This window comes from Argopecten irradians, chromosome 1, assembly GCF_041381155.1.
Source record: "Argopecten irradians isolate NY chromosome 1, Ai_NY, whole genome shotgun sequence".
NCBI classification, from domain to species: Eukaryota; Metazoa; Mollusca; class Bivalvia; order Pectinida; family Pectinidae; genus Argopecten; species Argopecten irradians.
This window is the reverse complement of record NC_091134.1, coordinates 74,118,222-74,140,013: the sequence shown is the minus strand read 5'-3', so window position 1 is coordinate 74,140,013 and position 21,792 is coordinate 74,118,222. Positions and strand designations below refer to the sequence as shown.

Genomic DNA, 21,792 nt, shown 5'->3' with positions numbered 1-21,792 from the left:
CCTATAACTAGACTCAGTAAATATATAGTCCTTCATAATTAGACATCAGACTACACATATATAAGTCCTTTCCTATAATTAGACATCAGACTACACATATTTAAGTCCTTTCCTATTATTAGACATCAGGCTACACATATATAAGTCCTTTCCTATTATTAGACATCAGGCTACACATATATAAGTCCTTTCTTATTATTAGACATCAGACTACACATATATAAGTCCTTTCCTATAATTAGACATCAGGCTACACATATATAAGTCCTTTCCTATAATTAGACATCAGGCTACACATATATAAGTCCTTTCCTATTATTAGACATCAGGCTACACATATATAAGTCCTTTCCTATAATTAGACATCATGCTACACCTATTTCCTTTCCTATGATGACATTTTTGGTCCTACTTTCTAATGTCTAACACATTAGACTCCATAATTATCCCCAATCAACAATCAACAATGTTTGTTTATCGTTTTGAAAATGTAAAGGAGTCCTATTGAAAATAATACATTAATTTTATTGATAAATCAAAATATTTGGTTTAAGAAGTAAGAGCTAGGAAAGAAATATAGTACAGTATTTAGACCAAAGGAGAAAATTTACTGAGTATATCCTAATGGCTATTTATTGTTTACGTCAGAAAATACCTTATGCGGGTTATCTGCCGATGTGAACTATCTGTGGAAACTCAAACCAAATTCAAAAAATGTAGACTATAAATTTAAAAACAATTTTAATTATATCGAAAACTGCAGGTAAAAAGTTTAGGTTCCATTTCCATTTAACAAAATTATTTTGAAGACGTTATTTTCATTATATAGACACTGGTAAAGAAACTTTTATAAGTACATACTGAACATGAAATTGGAAAGCATACATCCATATATGGTAAACGTACTTAACTACTTATTTTAGCGGTGGTTTTATTTAATCGCTTTTCGCGCTGTCTTTGAAGCGCTAATTCATGTACAGTGCTAAATGTTTTAAAAGGGTATCTCCGTTATTGAACCAACGAATTACGCTTATTTATATCCGCTCTAATAAATCAGAATTTACATTTTTTCGCATTTGCGCTAAAATTTGACTTCGCTAAATTTAGTGCGTTTGCAGTATACAGCAGGGTGCTTGTGACTGCGAGTTGTCTGGGATTTATTTTGTAAATACAGAGAAAACTCTTTGGGATTTTAGTCTGGTGTTGGTAATACGGAAGATATTGCGGTAGAGATAGGAGTGATTCTCATTGAGTAAATGGAAGACAAAGTTATTGATGATATTTACCGAGACCATTACTTTTTGTGATATGTTTTTTTCATCGAAATCCCACACTCATATCCATCGATATACGTGCATGGTAATAATATTTTTCTTTGGTTTTCATATTAAAAACAAAAATAACTTGAATTGAATGCTTAATTCATTTTGTTATTTTTTTTAAGTTTTAATTGTTGATTTGTTTAACTAACTTTCATTTTTACCCTAAATTGGAAAAGCAGTATTAAAACCTGAATAATTACTGATATAATATTAAGAGATTGAGTTTGTGTGTGCAAGTTTTTAGACTTTTCTGTTATTAGGTGACTTATTTAACTATCAAAAATGTACAATGAAAATTGGGATTGTAGCCATAATGAACATGTCTATTAAAAATTGGTTTTAGAAGAATTTAAAGCTGAAAATGTGAATGTATTGAGAACAATGAAAACGTAGCATACCGGGTACATATGACTGCAGTTAATATACTCATATGGACTATTTCCCTGAGTTCAGGAAGATAGTACGAATTAGATATTTAATGATAAAACCTTTGATAATTTGTTAGATAATATGAAGTAGATATTTGTAGGAACAAAATTTAATGTTATGAAACCTGTGACAATTTGTTAGATAATATGAAGTAGATATTTGTAGGAACAAAATTTAATGTTATGAAACCTGTGACAATTTGTTAAATAGTATGAAGTAGGTATTTGTAGGAACAAAATTTAATGTTATGAAACCTGTGACAATTTGTTAAATAGTATGAAGTAGATATTTATTATTAGGTACATAATTTAATGTTATGAAACCTGTGACAATTTGTTAAATAGTATGAAGTAGATATTTATTATTAGGTACATAATTTAATGTTATGAAACCTGTGACAATTGTTAAAGTTCCAGAAGATAAAACATGACAAAGGCCTGATACCTAACCTTGATAGGTGGATATTTCACGAGGAGGTAAGCTATCCCAATATCCTCCACTAACGACAGTATCCATGGTAACACGTGATGCCTACCAAACATCGAACTTACGATCATGTCATCATTTTCTTTTTGTTTTTTTTTGCCAACACCATGCATTGACAAAATTTGTTAATTAGAATCCATTTTTCATTCATCACTAACTGTTTGTAGAATGAATTTTAGATGATGAATGCGAACCTACTGTAATATCCAGATTCACAATTCTTATAAGTCATACAGATGTAATATACCAGTACAGGTTAAGGATAAAACATTAAAATATACCATGTTTATTATGTTTTTGAAAATGCATCTTATTATCATTTGGAATATAATGAGGATCTTGATCTAAAATTATTGGGTAATACGCTTGTCACGAATGTTTACAATATACATAACCTCTTTTTCCCTGTTAGACGTTCCTCACCAGTAGATATATAAGTAAACCCCTTAGTGACACATCGTTATATTTGACTTTAATTTAATTAGCTTCAAAGGATAGTAGTTCCTATTATTAACCATGCCTTTTGTCATCATTTTAGGCTGTGAAACCAATCTCAAGTTGTGTTTTATTCCCTTATGTCCACAGGGGGCCAACTCAATGAAAATGGATGTTGTCATTCATTTTTGTATTTGGTGGATGGACTGATGAGTATATATTACAGTCATGTGATTTTTTTTTTTTTTTTTAAATGAGATTTGAAAAATTATTAGAAAATCGGGATATTTACTATAAAACAGAGAAAGGGACGACAGTCGCCATATTGGATTTTTTACCCCCACCTCGATTAAAGTTCATTTTTTCACAATAGTATACCTTTTTTTCCTAGAGTCATAGTCACGCATCAGTCCTCCGATAATCCATAATCACACACATACCATGCAAAAGCATATAAACGATGTCTATATAGTCAAACGCAATATTTTAATCCAAAATTACCGGCGCTTTCTGACTTTTGACATCGAAAGCAACGTCCTAGTAAAGAGCGACTAGAGTGACTTCCCCTGCAGTCTAATTCAATGGGTTTAATCAGAGATATTCCGATACGTTTGTTTTCGCGAAAAATTTGAATATTAATACGTATCGGGATACCTCTGACTAAACCCATTGAATTACATTGCAGGGGAAGTCACTCTAATCGCTCTTCACTAGAACGTTGCTTTCGATGTCACAAGTCAGAAAGCGCCGGTAATTTTGGATTAAAATATTGCGTTTGAATATATAGACATCGTTTATATGCTTTTGCATGGTATGTATGTGATTATGGATTATCGGAGGACTGATGCGTGACTATGACTCTAGGAAAAAAGGTATACTATTGTGAAAAAAATAACTTTAATCGAGGTGGGGGTAAAAAATCCAATATGGCGACTGTCGTCCCTTTCTCTGTTTTATAGTAAATATCCCGATTTTTAAATAATTTTTCAAATCTCGTATTTTTTGGAAAATATCCAAAGGTCTGTCATATATACTCATCAGTCCATCCTCCAAATACAAAAAAATGTATGACAACGTCGATTTCCATTGAGTTGGCCCCCTGTGCTTATGTCTGCTTTGTTAGACCTTTTAGGCAGAACCATTGGAGTCTCAAATCTATTTTTAAGCATCATTTCGAAAAGCTTGATTTAAAGGAATCAAATTGTTGAAGCTTTCAATTTCTAATAGGAAACATCACGACAGTTACTGTCGACGCGGAATTACTTCGAAAGGCACGGCTGCATTACTTCCTCGATATGTGGATGAACTAGTTACCTGTACATCTTTACACACGAGTGTGGTTAATTTATTCTGGGAATGCAGCGCTTGTTTTCATTGGTCGACGCATTTCTATAAACACGCCCATTTCCTCAAAAAATAAGCTTCAGAAAAAACGTGCGTTCGAACTATCCGAATTGAAATCGGTATTTAAAAATCAGTTTCAGTACTGATACATATCTGACATAAGCGACGTAAAGCAGAAAATTTGTAGGAAAAAAACACATTTTGCTGATTTACCTGAAAGATGAATTCTCTATTATCGTGAGCATTTATTTGTAACAGAAGCCATGCGTGTAATCAAAGCCCCAAAACAGCACCGCTGATCGATGCCTAGAATCTACAACGACGTCCGTAATTACTTACCGGCAGTAAACCACAGAAAATCTAGTTAACTATTAGTCCTTTGTTATATTTCGTAACTAAACATGTTTTTTTTAATTATAAATAGAGTCGGTTGCTTTTACGAAACTGCTGCTGAAAATATTTACATTCTGTTCGTAAAATTAGGTCACAATCGAACTGTCAGATTGTCTACCCCCCGATCGCAGATTGTCTACGTCTACAGATACAGATTTAAACTGATGAAAAGTATGTATCGTTTACGGTTACATTGTTCAAATATTACCAACAAGTGGTTTGTTTTTTTGGGAGCTGAATATCCAGCGTTATCGCTGACATGACACCGCGTAACTGGCTTGCCCAAACCAGCGTACGGCACATGTTTACATGTAATAACAACTTGATCGGCTGACAAAAGAAAGACCAAATGTTGAATTTTAATGTCGATTTTAAGTGATATCTTTATCTAGATTGGGCCTAAGGAACATTGGCGATTTCTTCCACGTACATCAAGAACAAATATGTACGTTGTTGGGGTGCTGTTTTGTGCACAATATTTCAGCGCAAATAATTTTATTTATTACTTAAAATGTTCATTTTAATTCATTTTCTGTTGTAAAAGTCATTATAATGACTTTTATTCAGTCTTTAATTAAAAAATCTTTGTGGCAATAATGAAAATACCGTCATTTATGGGGATCCCATTGTGCCGATTTGCCGACAAAAATCTTAATTTTACTTTGATCATTTGACGTGTTCGAACTGTCATTAACTAAAAGATTTTTTTTCCTAAAAAATGTGTGTTTGAACTCTCATTCGGTTCAAATTAACCGGGACATTACAATACAGTATACATGTTAAGTTAATTAAAATATCGAGTTGTTTGTTCTACACCGAAACTGAGAGGCCATGTACTACGCCGTCTCATCTTGGTGATCACTGAATTGAAGAGTTTTACAGTGTACGTGCTGTCAGTGTTGTTTATGGGGCGGGGCTTATGAAGTCAGACTCGACCAATCGCCACGCGCATGTTGTTATCCCATTCAATTTGTGCCTCTATAGTGATCAAAGGAACTTCCTCCGCCTGTCTGGTTAGTACTTCACCTGTGCCTTTCGAAGTAATCCCGCGTCGACAGGCATCAGGTTAATGAACGTAACTGTTGATTGTCAATTTTAACAAATTTTGTTTGAAAAGAGATTGAACAACAGGCATGGCCTATATAAGTTACGCCAATATTACTCTTCCTAAGTAATAACTAGTCATAGCAAGATATATATATAAGTTAAGATACGCAGTGTTGTTTACAATAGATAACAGTATAAACATATTATGATTATCAGATACAAGATTTGAATGTGGAAGTTTGTAGTTACAGATATTTTTTAATCATGTGTAATTGCCAAAAACTGTATGTATATAGAGGTTACTTGCCAGGTTTTAAAAGGTTATTGGTACTGAATCAAGTATTTAATGAAAGGTTTCCCTCCACCCATAGGATACAGACCAAAACATGTCCATATCGGCTTACTAGCCATTGGTCATCACCCATGAGTTTTGGGGCCAGTCATGGATACTGGATTCTGTATTTAAAGTAAGATTGTTAAGGGAAGTAAGTCAGTGTTGTTGTATTTATGAATACTCTTTGAAAGATTTTTAAAAGTACATATAGGTTAAGCTACATTTATCTGTTGTATAATTATAGTGTTAGAAAATATAGGACATAATTTTAAGATGATGATTGAGTTAATCCATCTCCAGAAAATTCATACTTATGTTTATAACTAAAATAATAATTTAGCTATCACCTAAACAACACTGCATAGTAATTATTATAATTAATACATAATGCATACAAGTATAAAATATTCAAAATATCAAACAAAACACCCATTAGATCTACATGGAGGAATGGCATCCTGGTAACTGTTGATGTTAGGAGTTTCTTTCTGGCATAAGATTGAGATAACAAATGATAAGAGTAGTTGATATTATAAAGAGGAAAGCATTTTTCCGCATGATGTTCCCATTTTTGTCATCATCGTTCATCGCTTCATTTCCCTTGTGAACCAAACCCTGCCATTTATTTATATATAAAATAGACGTAGTGTTGCTTTTTATCGCCAAGCGTGAACCCATATGTATGTTATGTAAATTCATAAACAAATTCAATACCTTCATTTTTTATATAATAAACTTTGGTAATGTCAGAAAAATCACGAAACGCAAAGCTGCTTCCAAAATGGTTTATACAATAAAATGACAATAATGTTTTCGATTTTTGTTGGTGGACTATTTCTCAATGCATATATGAAAAAATATATAATGAAATAATGTTAATACAGTAAAGTATGAATATTTTCTAATGAAAGTAACAAGCGAGAATGCACATTGTTATATGAAATGCACTTTTGCCCTATTTAAGTGCGGATTTGGAATGGGTTGTGAGCACTATTTGGAATGTTTAGCAAGGGTGAGTGAGTTTTCTGTATCTTATACACAGTGGCTTGAAATGTAGTCTGAAATAGTTAGTAATCAAACAAGAGGGAATTCACTATTTCAAAGTCCGCACCTGAACAGCCGTATAAGCTGGAAAAGTAGCAACTGATAAATAGAAGTAAATGAATACTGTTTGATCTATCTCGGGCTCATTCTCAAGGTGCTGTGTTAAATCTTTGTAAAACAAATTGTGATATGACATATAAATGATTGATGTATATCTAACATCTGCTGTCCAGTAACTTGTTTACAGCTTGGTTTGACTTACACCTGCATGGTCATATACAGACTTTGTAATGACACAAATTGGATGTTTGTTACCATGACAACTTCTTTATCCCTAGCACCACGTTTTCTTCCTGAAATTTCATCTGAACACATCTTTAGACAGATACAATGTCGGACTGTATATCTCTTACGTATACGTATAGTTCCATTAATCCATTGTGTTCTTGGTGGGGGGGGGGGTAAAATATTTTGTTTTTGTTTTTGTTATTAATTTAGCAATGATTGTTTTGTTTTAGTGATTAATTTGAGTATTTTTTTGTGTTTAAGATTTAACCACTAAGATTTTGTTGCAGCTTTTTCTAACAACAAACTATCGTTTAAATTTAATATAACTTTATTTCAGTTCAAACGTTATTTGTTATAAACAGTTTGGAAAGTCCAAGACACCATCTGATATCTCAGTGCGATCATTGTAAAAGGCTCATGGATTATTACTAATTAACATGGAACAAAGCAAAAATGCAGATGCAGTGTACTTATGCTCAAACATTACCAGACACTAAATCTCCTATACCGATCATCATACGACCTTGACTGATGACGTCACTTCTGATATCCATCCTCATATGACCTTGACTGATGGCGTCACTTCTGATATCCATCCTCATATGACCTTGACTGATGACGTCGCTTATGATATCCTTAATATGACCTTGACTGTTGGTGTCACTTCTGATACCCATGCTTTTATGACCTTGACTGATGACGTCGCTTCTGATATCCATCCTCATATGACCTTGACTGAAGACGTCGCTTATGATATCCTTAATATGACCTTGACTGTTGGTGTCACTTCTGATACCCATGCTTTTATGACCTTGACTGATGACGTCAGTTCTGATATCCCTCCTCATAGGACCTTCACTGATGACGTCACTTCTGATATCCATCCTCATATGGCCTTCACTGATGACGTTACTTCTGATATCCATCCTCATATGACCGCGACTGATGACGTCACTTATGATATCCCTCCTAATATGACCTTGACTGATGACGTCACTTCTGATATCCATCCTCATATGACTTGACTGGTGATCTCAATTACACATCCTCATATTACCTTGGCTGTTTTTACATGACCTTGACTGTTCTTGGCCCCTTTGATATACGTTATATGATTGTCCTTGTTGGGTTCCTAAGAGACACGTTCTCTTTATATGACCTTGACTGTTGTTAGACACGTCCTCTTTATATGACCTTGACTGTTGTTAGACACGTCCTCTTTATATGACCTTGACTGTTGTTAGACACGTCCTCTTTATATGACCTTGACTGTTGTTAGACACGTCCTCTTTATATGACCTTGACTGTTGTTAGACACGTCCTCTTTATATGACCTTGACTGTTGTTAGACACGTCCTCTTTATATGACCTTGACTGTTGTTAGACACGTCCTCTTTATATGACCTTGACTGTTGTTAGACACGTCCTCTTTATATGACCTTGACTGTTGTTAGACACGTCCTCTTTATATGACCTTGACTGTTGTTAGACACGTCCTCTTTATATGACCTTGACTGTTGTTAGACACGTCCTCTTTATATGACCTTGACTGTTGTTAGACACGTCCTCTTTATATGACTTGACTGTTGTTAGACACGTCCTCTTTATATGACCTTGACTGTTGTTAGACACGTCCTCTTTATATGACCTTGACTGTTGTTAGACACGTCCTCTTTATATGACCTTGACTGTTGTTAGACACGTCCTCTTTATATGACCTTGACTGTTGTTAGACACGTCCTCTTTATATGACCTTGACTGTTGTTAGACACGTCCTCTTTATATGACTTGACTGTTGTTAGACACGTCCTCTTTATATGACCTTGACTGTTGTTAGACACGTCCTCTTTATATGACCTTGACTGTTGTTAGACACGTCCTCTTTATATGACCTTGACTGTTGTTAGACACGTCCTCTTTATATGAACTTGACTGTTGTTAGACACGTCCTCTTTATATGACCTTGACTGTTGTTAGACACGTCCTCTTTATATGAACTTGACTGTTGTTAGACACGTCCTCTTTATATGACCTTGACTGTTGTTAGACACGTCCTCTTTATATGACCTTGACTGTTGTTAGACACGTCCTCTTTATATGACCTTGACTGTTGTTAGACACGTCCTCTTTATATGACCTTGACTGTTGTTAGACACGTCCTCTTTATATGACCTTGACTGTTGTTAGACACGTCCTCTTTATATGACCTTGACTGTTGTTAGACACGTCCTCTTTATATGACTTGACTGTTGTTAGACACGTCCTCTTTATATGACCTTGACTGTTGTTAGACACGTCCTCTTTATATGACCTTGACTGTTGTTAGACACGTCCTCTTTATATGACTTGACTGTTGTTAGACACGTCCTCTTTATATGACCTTGACTGTTGTTAGACACGTCCTCTTTATATGACCTTGACTGTTGTTAGACACGTCCTCTTTATATGACCTTGACTGTTGTTAGACACGTCCTCTTTATATGACCTTGACTGTTGTTAGACACGTCCTCTTTATATGACCTTGACTGTTGTTAGACACGTCCTCTTTATATGACCTTTGACTGTTGTTAGACACGTCCTCTTTATATGACCTTGACTGTTGTTAGACACGTCCTCTTTATATGACCTTGACTGTTGTTAGACACGTCCTCTTTATATGACCTTGACTGTTGTTAGACACGTCCTCATTATATGACCTTGACTGTTGTTAGACACGTCCTCATTATATGACCTTGACTGTTGTTAGACACGTCCTCTTTATATGACCTTGACTGTTGTTAGACACGTCCTCTTTATATGAACTTGACTGTTGTTAGACACGTCCTCTTTATATGACCTTGACTGTTGTTAGACACGTCCTCTTTATATGACCTTGACTGTTGTTAGACACGTCCTCTTTATATGACCTTGACTGTTGTTAGACACGTCCTCTTTATATGACCTTGACTGTTGTTAGACACGTCCTCTTTATATGACCTTGACTGTTGTTAGACACGTCCTCTTTATATGACCTTGACTGTTGTTAGACACGTCCTCTTTATATGACCTTGACTGTTGTTAGACACGTCCTCTTTATATGACCTTGACTGTTGTTAGACACGTCCTCTTTATATGACCTTGACTGTTGTTAGACACGTCCTCTTTATATGACCTTGACTGTTGTTAGACACGTCCTCTTTATATGACCTTGACTGTTGTTAGACACGTCCTCTTTATATGACCTTGACTGTTGTTAGACACGTCCTCTTTATATGACCTTGACTGTTGTTAGACACGTCCTCTTTATATGACCTTGACTGTTGTTAGACACGTCCTCTTTATATGACCTTGACTGTTGTTAGACACGTCCTCTTTATATGACCTTGACTGTTGTTAGACACGTCCTCTTTATATGACCTTGACTGTTGTTAGACACGTCCTCTTTATATGACCTTGACTGTTGTTAGACACGTCCTCTTTATATGACCTTGACTGTTGTTAGACACGTCCTCTTTATATGACCTTGACTGTTGTTAGACACGTCCTCTTTATATGACCTTGACTGTTGTTAGACACGTCCTCTTTATATGACCTTGACTGTTGTTAGACACGTCCTCTTTATATGACCTTGACTGTTGTTAGACACGTCCTCTTTATATGACCTTGACTGTTGTTAGACACGTCCTCTTTATATGAACTTGACTGTTGTTAGACACGTCCTCTTTATATGAACTTGACTGTTGTTAGACACGTCCTCTTTATATGACCTTGACTGTTGTTAGACACGTCCTCTTTATATGACCTTGACTGTTGTTAGACACGTCCTCTTTATATGACCTTGACTGTTGTTAGACACGTCCTCTTTATATGAACTTGACTGTTGTTAGACACGTCCTCTTTATATGAACTTGACTGTTGTTAGACACGTCCTCTTTATATGAACTTGACTGTTGTTAGACACGTCCTCTTTATATGAACTTGACTGTTGTTAGACACGTCCTCTTTATATGACCTTGACTGTTGTTAGACACGTCCTCTTTATATGACTTGACTGTTGTTAGACACGTCCTCTTTATATGACCTTGACTGTTGTTAGACACGTCCTCTTTATATGAACCTTGACTGTTGTTAGACACGTCCTCTTTATATGACTTGACTGTTGTTAGACACGTCCTCTTTATATGAACTTGACTGTTGTTAGACACGTCCTCTTTATATGACCTTGACTGTTGTTAGACACGTCCTCTTTATATGACCTTGACTGTTGTTAGACACGTCCTCTTTATATGACTTGACTGTTGTTAGACACGTCCTCTTTATATGACTTGACTGTTGTTAGACACGTCCTCTTTATATGAACTTGACTGTTGTTAGACACGTCCTCTTTATATGAACTTGACTGTTGTTAGACACGTCCTCTTTTATATGAACTTGACTGTTGTTAGACACGTCCTCTTTATATGACTTGACTGTTGTTAGACACGTCCTCTTTATATGAACTTGACTGTTGTTAGACACGTCCTCTTTATATGAACTTGACTGTTGTTAGACACGTCCTCTTTATATGAACTTGACTGTTGTTAGACACGTCCTCTTTATATGACCTTGACTGTTGTTAGACACGTCCTCTTTATATGACCTTGACTGTTGTTAGACACGTCCTCTTTATATGAACTTGACTGTTGTTAGACACGTCCTCTTTATATGACCTTGACTGTTGTTAGACACGTCCTCTTTATATGACCTTGACTGTTGTTAGACACGTCCTCTTTATATGACCTTGACTGTTGTTAGACACGTCCTCTTTATATGACCTTGACTGTTGTTAGACACGTCCTCTTTATATGACCTTGACTGTTGTTAGACACGTCCTCTTTATATGACCTTGACTGTTGTTAGACACGTCCTCTTTATATGACCTTGACTGTTGTTAGACACGTCCTCTTTATATGACCTTTGACTGTTTTTAGACCTGATGTTTTAGACACGTCCTCTTTATATGACTTGACTGTTGTTAGACACGTCCTCTTTATATGACCTTGACTGTTGTTAGACACGTCCTCTTTATATGACCTTGACTGTTGTTAGACACGTCCTCTTTATATGACCTTGACTGTTGTTAGACACGTCCTCTTTATATATGACCTTGACTGTTGTTAGACACGTCCTCTTTATATGACATTGACTGTTGTTAGACACGTCCTCTTATATGACACTGTTTTAGACCTCCTCTTATATGAACTTGACTGTTGTTAGACACGTCCTCTTTATATGAACTTGACTGTTGTTAGACACGTCCTCTTTATATGACCTTGACTGTTGTTAGACACGTCCTCTTTATATGACCTTGACTGTTGTTAGACACGTCCTCTTTATATGACATTGACTGTTGTTAGACACGTCCTCTTTATATGATTGACTGTTGTTGACACGTCCCTTTATATGACTTGACTGTTGTTAGACACGTCCTCTTTATATGACCTTGACTGTTGTTAGACACGTCCTCTTTATATGACCTTGACTGTTGTTAGACACGTCCTCTTTATATGACCTTTGACTGTTGTTGTTAGACACGTCCTCTTTATATGACCTTGACTGTTGTTAGACACGTCCTCTTTATATGACCTTGACTGTTGTTAGACACGTCCTCTTTATATGACATTGACTGTTGTTAGACACGTCCTCTTTATATGACTTGACTGTTGTTAGACACGTCCTCTTTATATGACTTGACTTTGACACTGTTGTTAGACACGTCCTCTTTATATGACTTGACTGTTGTTAGACACGTCCTCTTTATATGAACTTGACTGTTGTTAGACACGTCCTCTTTATATGACTTGACTGTTGTTAGACACGTCCTCTTTATATGACCTTGACTGTTGTTAGACACGTCCTCTTTATATGACCTTGACTGTTGTTAGACACGTCCTCTTTATATGAACTTGACTGTTGTTAGACACGTCCTCTTTATATGAACTTGACTGTTGTTAGACACGTCCTCTTTATATGACCTTGACTGTTGTTAGACACGTCCTCTTTATATGACCTTGACTGTTGTTAGACACGTCCTCTTTATATGACCTTGACTGTTGTTAGACACGTCCTCTTTATATGACCTTGACTGTTGTTAGACACGTCCTCTTTATATGAACTTGACTGTTGTTAGACACGTCCTCTTTATATGACCTTGACTGTTGTTAGACACGTCCTCTTTATATGAACTTGACTGTTGTTAGACACGTCCTCTTTATATGACCTTGACTGTTGTTGACTCCTCGATAAACGTCCTCATACAACAGACTGTTGTCTCTTACACTCTTACAACTAATTGAGGAGTAAAACAAAATCTTAAATTCGTCCCTATGCATTACATTGATACATACATATTTGATTTGCAATTAATTATTTTACTTTATATTCTAATGATATGAGGATAATAAGTATCCTAATTTTCATTAATAGAGAAATCTATAATGTTTGTATCTATACTACAGGTAAACAGGATATATAACAGGGAAATCTATAATATTTGTATCTATACTACAGGTAAAAAGGATATATAACAAGGAAATCTATAATGTTTGTGTCTATATTACAGGTAAAAAGGATTGCCTTCATGTGTAAATGCCACGACCATGTCAAAAAACTCGGAGAGGGAAAATATCTTATCTTTGGGAAAGTGGTGCAGATACGAGTAAGTGTATTATCTACCTGTTAACCTCCCGGTGGCTAATCCGTTTATAAGATTGTAATGTCATTATTTTATGATCAAAAATCACATCGTTTTCTTTCGAAATGTTATAGTTGTTCTCGTTAACACACAACACCACAATTAATACCTGAATTATCGTAAGGTCATAAAACCCTGAAATATGCCAATTAAAATAGGAATCTATTGATGTTTTAAGGGATTCCATAGATGTAGCTCTATTACCGCAGGAACACCGACTGTACATATAGCTTCTCATAATGATACTGTACGATCTGATGCAAAATGTGATGTCTGTATTGGTGTTCTTACATTAACTGATATTCAAATCACCTTTGATTAGTAAAGATAATACTTGTTTCGTACGTGATGTTAGTTATCTGAATTAATTGAATGCTTGATCTAAACTTTCATCGTCAACGGTTAGATAATCATAATTACGTTGTACGTATTGTTTTAGTCGATTAAGATTTTGAAACGATCTTTTAAACAAAAAATGATGTGGACATTTAAGTTGTAAATTCTTTACGTTTTTTGAGTAAATTATGCTGATGACAAACCAGCCGTATCAGATGGCATATATAAACCAGCTAAAAAGTGGACAAGGGTGTATTTAGCACCGCCATATGGACATAATTCAACACATCAGTTGATGTCAGTAATAAAGGACTCGTGTTAGAAGTGTAATAATGTACTTACCTACAGCACACGTATGTCAAAAGGTCAAACTTGTTGAATACACTAAGTCAATAATCGTGTAAGCGGAGACGACAATGATCAGGACTTTTGTTTACGACGTGCCACCATGTCATCTGGACGTGTATACAATCGGGATACATCACACCACACTCTATCATATCATAACATCAAAACCTTCAATCAAAATCACAAATCCTTCAAATCGTTTGATGGAGCATTTTAGTTGATCTATCAATATCTATTGATATCAATAAACAAATTCTATAGGTAATTGTTTTCATATCGTCTGATGTGTATATATGATAAGTCTCTATTTATCAATAACATAACTATTCACAGGTTATCTGAAATATTTAAAAAAAATCTGCTTAATCATTTAAAAATGTGATAGCTGTAATATTATCGTATTGTGTTACTTGGAATGCTTCAGTTATTGGTTCTGGCAGGAAAAATGAATTGTATTTGTATTTCGTTTTGTTCTAATGCACCAATTGTAATACTGATTATATCAAAACTGTATGTAGATGTGTTTTAACTTATGGCAATCATACAATAAAGCTAGAACCAAACATCCCGGAAGATTAAGCAGACACCATGGTAATTACAAACGCAATTGGAGAACTGTCCCGCAATAACCTGAAGTGGTCAACACAAAGTATTTAATGGTTACGTATGTTTGTTTTCATTCATATGAACTAAAACTTATCAGCACTCGTACGCAAAAAAAAATAAAAGCAACTATGGCCTCAACACGCATTGAATAATTGACTGACTTAACCTCTGACCTCTGTTGTAGTTCCTGCAGAATCGTCATCTTATGGTACGAGTTGGCGGAGGCTGGGACACATTAGAGCATTATCTCATACATCATAACCCCGTACAGGTGTTCGAGCACCGCCGACCAAACACCGCTAACGGCTCACATGACTCCACCAGCAAATATCTGTGTTTCAAGTCCAAGTACAAGTCAGCAGACTGAGCCTGGGTGGAGACAGTGACTGACCCCAGGGCGGAGACAGTGACTCAAACACAACAGAATTCAATCATTCTGATGTCCATTGTCTTATAGGACGGGCAAGTTCTGCTTCTACCAGCACAGACCATCGTTGAGAACCAGGAATCGCCCAACACAAGTGAACCTAGTGTTTTATATTCTGGTTTACTGAATATTAGGATTAAGTAATTTGCGCTCTACACCAAAACCAATTATCCATTTGGATCTGTCATTAGGCTGAGGCCAAGGTCTGGCCATCATCTGATGGCTAAATAAGGCCAAAGATATGGAGACGGTTATGTATTGGTTTTGTTTTCTACTAAGGTATTGGGAACCTGGTATTAGTGAAGTACAGGGCTGCCATTTTCAGATTACACTTTGGTAGATGAGGAACCCATTGACTGCTTACTAGTACTGGTGTTTGGTGAAGAAACGCGCAAGTACCCGGGTATATTTTGTACATTTTGGAAAACATTTATTAGGTTACAATAGGGATAAAGAGTTCATATAATGATCGTGTGCAAATATGTATTTAAATTTGTATATTTACAATTTTATTTTGCTTAGAAAAAGAAAAAAAAAACGGTTATTTAGGAGTTGTCTGTGACAAATGGGTTTAATATTTTATCCCTTGATTACTTTCTCTTGTTCAAAGAGAATATTATTTGGTAACTTATTTTCCTTGTTGAAATTTACAATGGTGATATAGGGCCTGTGATTGTTAGTTAATGGGAAACTACATTTTATATTGGTGCTCTTTTTGTTATATTTCTAAACGTTTCACTGAAGGAATGATAATATAATATATAGTTTGTAACAGTGTGTGTGATTAGATGATTTGTAACAACGTCTACGATTGGGTAAACTTTTGTATTACATCTACATAAAGGATGGCGATATAAGTGCATTTTGCAATGTATATGTTTTATATCTCGACAATTCACAACAAAACACTGGATTTTGTTGCATGATTATGAAAACAAGGAGATAATCTGTCTCTGACTTTTGTTACGAGTGATATGATTGGACAACGTGTCTGACTTTTGTTACAAGTGTAATTATTAGTCACCAAAAGACTGCAGGGATAACATGTCATAAATGTCCCAGGCTTTGAGTAACCTACCAAAACAAAAATACTAACATTGTTTAGAAGTTGTCTCGTTAAAATAGTCCGCAGTCTTTGTATCAGATCTTGTGTATTTATTTCCCTTTTTAGGATTATCAGTTTTAGCAGTTTTAAATGATTACATTGTAATGTGGCAAATATTCGTGAACTGTACAGGTTTGTCTTGTTGTCCCAGTGCTGTACGATTTACCTCCCTTGAAGACATATAAATCAATTTGACAACAGGTTAAGCAGGTATTACCCATATCAACCTATTTAAGTATGGCACCGTGTATGTTAAACTATTCCTATTCATTCCATATACACTTATGCATATGTAATTACTTTCTAGACATAAATTATAAGATATTGTATTGTTTGCTCAACATTCACATGGACATATGTATATGTAAGATATATCTTCATCTATTATTTAGGATATTTGTCACGTAAAAATGCCGAGAAGATATCCATACATATCTGTTATAAGTGAAATGCCTATTTATTATCTATAAAATGTCTTCATCGTTGTTCTATGATCCGTCCTGTCTGGTTTAGATCCGATTCTTTGTCCAAAACTATCTGTGGTTGTTATATATTTTTATTACCTGAAACAGCTTTTCTTTTCTATTTCATAGTTGTAGAGGGTATTGATGACAAATTTTGTTGTGGTAATTTTTAGCTATTTCCGTCCAAAACTTTTTTTCTATTTTGTTTGTATTAGAGAAACTTTTGCAGATATTGATTTCTGTTCGATACATATGTATATGATATATATATTTCTTTTACCTCCAGTATCTTTTAAATTGTGTTGGCAAATAATTTTTCGTTTTACCAGCGAAAACAAAGCAAAATTATTAAATTATGTACATAGCTTTCGGGAGTTCTACCATACCAAGAGTCCTGTAAGGTAACTCCCTTTGTAGACCACAATACGGATATAAAGTTACACAATCACATGTCTTTCTGGTGATAGTTTCTTATTCCATATGCTCACTGCTCACAAGTATCATTAGCTGTTTACATTCACAACACAAATATTATTTATTGGAAGAAAAAAAACAGTTGTTTGTTATTAAATATAATTATCATGCACCAATTGATGAAAATAAAAATAATTTCTACATGGAGATAATATTGTCGCTTTGTTTGTGTTTAGTTGTCTGCTATCTAATGTCTTCCTCCCTTTCCTAACCCCTCAATGTTACTATCTGACCTCCCCAATGGTTTTATAATCAATGTGGTTTTTTTCAGAGTGAGATATAAGCTTTTGTGATGATTTTCACCAGAGCGAAATATGTGCCCGTTGTGTGAAACTTCATTACTTAAATACATGTACTAGTATCAGATACCGTAGTTTAGACCTAGAATATATAGAGATTTGTCGGAAGAATATAATAATTATAATAGTTCTTGTTATGTGATGAATAACTTTTATATTCCATCTTGTGAGGGAGAAAATCTTTTTTATTAAAAGAAATATTTACAAAACAACAAGAATTATCCTTTATATATTATGTTTGTAAACAATGGTTGTCCTCTAAAGCCATAAATTATGATAATGACTTATAAAAAGACAAACCTTTTTACTTTTCTCTCAATTAACCACCACTTTGAAACAGTTGACTTACTCCTCTTCTACACACTTCTGATGTGGGCTGTTATCGGTTCCGTCTGTCAATGTTTTACAGATCAGGAGAGACAACGAAGTACAGTGTACTAATATAGACATTACCTGTTACTCAATGTCCAGTCTTACCACCTGTTCATGGTTTAACAATGTCACAGTGTGGTTCCTTCAGTCCCATTATAACAACTTTTTATGGGTTTATGATGTTTTTCTATGTCTAATACAATAATATCAGTCGTCGATATTGAGAAACTTCTGATAGGCAATAGACGTAATGATCAAAAGTATCTCGTGCTTTTCCTGGAGTAACCCATGCCCGGTATGTCTAAAATGATTCTATTGGTCGTCCACGACTTTATTGAAAAGATATACTGCGTTAACATTTTGTTCTGTGAGCTACATTTTCGGATTCCATTGGTACTGTTATATTATGGAATAGTGTTATCTTTATCATCATATGGAAATTCTTCAGAGATATACGAGTGTGATATATAGTACCTGGTATTTCGGTAATATCAATATCTATCTCACCTCATGATACTTAGTACCTGGAATTGTTCTACTATCAACAACTATCTCGCCTCGTGATACTTGGTACCTGGAATTTCGGTACTATCAATATCTTTCTCACCTCATGATACTTAGTACCTGGAATTTCGGTACTATCAATATCTATCTCACCTCATGATACTTAATACCTGGAATTTCGGTACTGTCAATATCTATCTCACCTCATGATACTTAATACCTGGAATTTCGGTACTATCAATATCTATCTCACCTCATGATACTTAGTACCTGGTAATTCGGTACTATCAATATCTATCTCACCTCATGATACTTAATACCTTGAATTTCGGTACTATCAATATCTATCTCACCTCATGATACTTAGTACCTGGAATTTCGGTACTATCAATATCTATCTCACCTCATGATACTTAATACCTGGAATTTCGGTACTATCAATATCTATCTCACCTCATGATACTTAATACCTTGAATTTCGGTACTATCAATATCTATCTCACCTCATGATACTTAGTACCTGGAATTTCGGTACTGTCAATATCTATCTCACCTCATGATACTTAATACCTGGTATTTCGGTACTATCAATATTTATCTCACCTCATGATACTTAGTACCTGGAATTTCGGTACTATCAATATCTATCTCACCTCATGATACTTAATACCTGGAATTTCGGTACTATCAATATCTATCTCACCTCATGATACTTAGTACCTGGTATTTCGGTACTATCAATATCTATCTCACCTCATGATACTTAATACCTGGTATTTCGGTACTATCAATATCTATCTCACCTCATGATACTTAATACCTGGTATTTCGGTACTATCAATATCTATCTCACCTCATGATACTTAGTACCTGGAATTTCGGTACTATCAATATCTGTCTCACCTCATGATACTTAGTACCTGGAATTTCGGTACTATAAATATCTATCTCACCTCATGATACTTAATACCTGGTATTTCGGTAATATCAATATCTATCTCACCTCATGATACTTAGTACCTGGTATTTCGGTACTATCAATATCTATCTCACCTCATGATACTTAATACCTGGAATTGTTCTACTATCAACAACTATCTCGCCTCGTGATACTTGGTACCTGGAATTTCGGTACTATCAATATCTATCTCACCTCATGATACTTAATACCTGGTATTTCGGTACTATCAATATCTATCTCACCTCATGATACTTAGTACCTGGAATTTCGGTACTATCAATATCTATCTCACCTCATGATACTTAATACCTGGTATTTCGGTACTATCAATATCTATCTCACCTCATGATACTTAGTACCTGGAATTTCGGTACTATCAATATCTATCTCACCTCATGATACTTAGTACCTGGAATTTCGGTACTATCAATATCTATCTCACCTCATGATACTTAGTACCTGGAATTTCGGTACTATCAATATCTATCTCACCTCATGATACTTAGTACCTGGAATTTCGGTACTATTAATATCTTTCTCACCTCATGATACTTAGTACCTGGTAATTCGGTACTATCAATATCTATCTCACCTCATGATACTTAATACCTTGAATTTCGGTACTATCAATATCTATCTCACCTCATGATACTTAGTACCCGGAATTTCGGTAATATCAATATCTATCTCACCTCATGATACTTAATACCTGGTATTTCGGTACTATCAATATCTATCTCACCTCATGATACTTAGTACCTGGAATTTCGGTACTATCTTTATCTATCTCACCTCATGATACTTAGTACCTGGTATTTCGGTACTATAAATATCTATCTCACCTCATGATACTTAGTACCTGGTAATTTCGTACTATCTATATCTATCTCACCTCATGATACTTAGTACCTGGAATTTCGGTACTATCTATATATCTATCTCACCTCATGATACTTAGTACCTGGAATTACGGTACTATCAATATCTATCTCACCTCATGATACTTAGTACCTGGAATTACGGTACTATCATTATCTATCTCACCTCATGATACTTAGTACCTGGAATTACGGTACTATCATTATGTATCTCACCTCATGATACTTAGTACCTGGAATTACGGTACTATCATATATCTATCTCACCTCATGATACTTAGTACCTGGAATTACGGTACTATCTATATCTATCTCACCTCATGATACTTAGTACCTGGAATTACGGTACTATCAATATCTATCTCACCTCATGATACTTAGTACCTGGAATTACGGTACTATCAATATCTATCTCACCTCATGATACTTAGTACCTGGAATTACGGTACTATCATATCTATCTCACCTCATGATACTTAGTACCTGGAATTACGGTACTATCATATCTATCTCACTCATGATACTTAGTACCTGGAATTACGGTACTATCAATATCTATCTCACCTCATGATACTTAGTACCTGGAATTACGGTACTATCAATATCTATCTCACCTCATGATACTTAGTACCTGGAATTACGGTACTATCAATATCTATCTCACCTCATGATACTTAGTACCTGGAATTACGGTACTATCAATATCTATCTCACCTCATGATACTTAGTACCTGGAATTACGGTACTATCTATATCTATCTCACCTCATGATACTTAATACCTGGAATTACGGTACTATCAATATCTATCTCACCTCATGATACTTAGTACCTGGAATTACGGTACTATCAATATCTATCTCACCTCATGATACTTAGTACCTGGAATTACGGTACTATCTATATCTATCTCACCTCATGATACTTAGTACCTGGAATTACGGTACTATCAATATCTATCTCACCTCATGATACTTAGTACCTGGAATTACGGTACTATCTATATCTATCTCACCTCATGATACTTAGTACCTGGAATTACGGTACTATCATATCTATCTCACCTCATGATACTTAGTACCTGGAATTACGGTACTATCAATATCTATCTCACCTCATGATACTTAGTACCTGGAATTACGGTACTATCTATATCTATCTCACCTCATGATACTTAGTACCTGG

General features: G+C 35.0%; 1 protein-coding gene across 10 annotated transcripts in view; it reads left to right on the top strand.

Moving 5' to 3' along the window:
- The window catches only part of LOC138307825 (growth arrest-specific protein 2-like), a 48,616-nt gene extending 30,870 nt beyond the window's left edge, over positions 1–17,746 (top strand). For 5 of the 10 annotated variants that reach the window (XM_069248753.1, XM_069248733.1, XM_069248762.1 and 2 more), the window contains 4 exons: positions 2,162–2,227; positions 6,755–6,802; positions 13,703–13,798; positions 15,309–17,746. In XM_069248753.1, the coding sequence (XP_069104854.1) occupies positions 2,162–2,227; positions 6,755–6,802; positions 13,703–13,798; positions 15,309–15,491 (393 nt within the window). In that variant the 3' untranslated portion in view covers positions 15,492–17,746. The remainder of the gene's footprint in view (positions 1–2,161; positions 2,228–6,754; positions 6,803–13,702; positions 13,799–15,308) is intronic. The other 5 variants (XM_069248746.1, XM_069248768.1, XM_069248792.1 and 2 more) reach the window with 2 other exon arrangements.
- Positions 17,747–21,792: the final 4,046 nt, after the last annotated feature.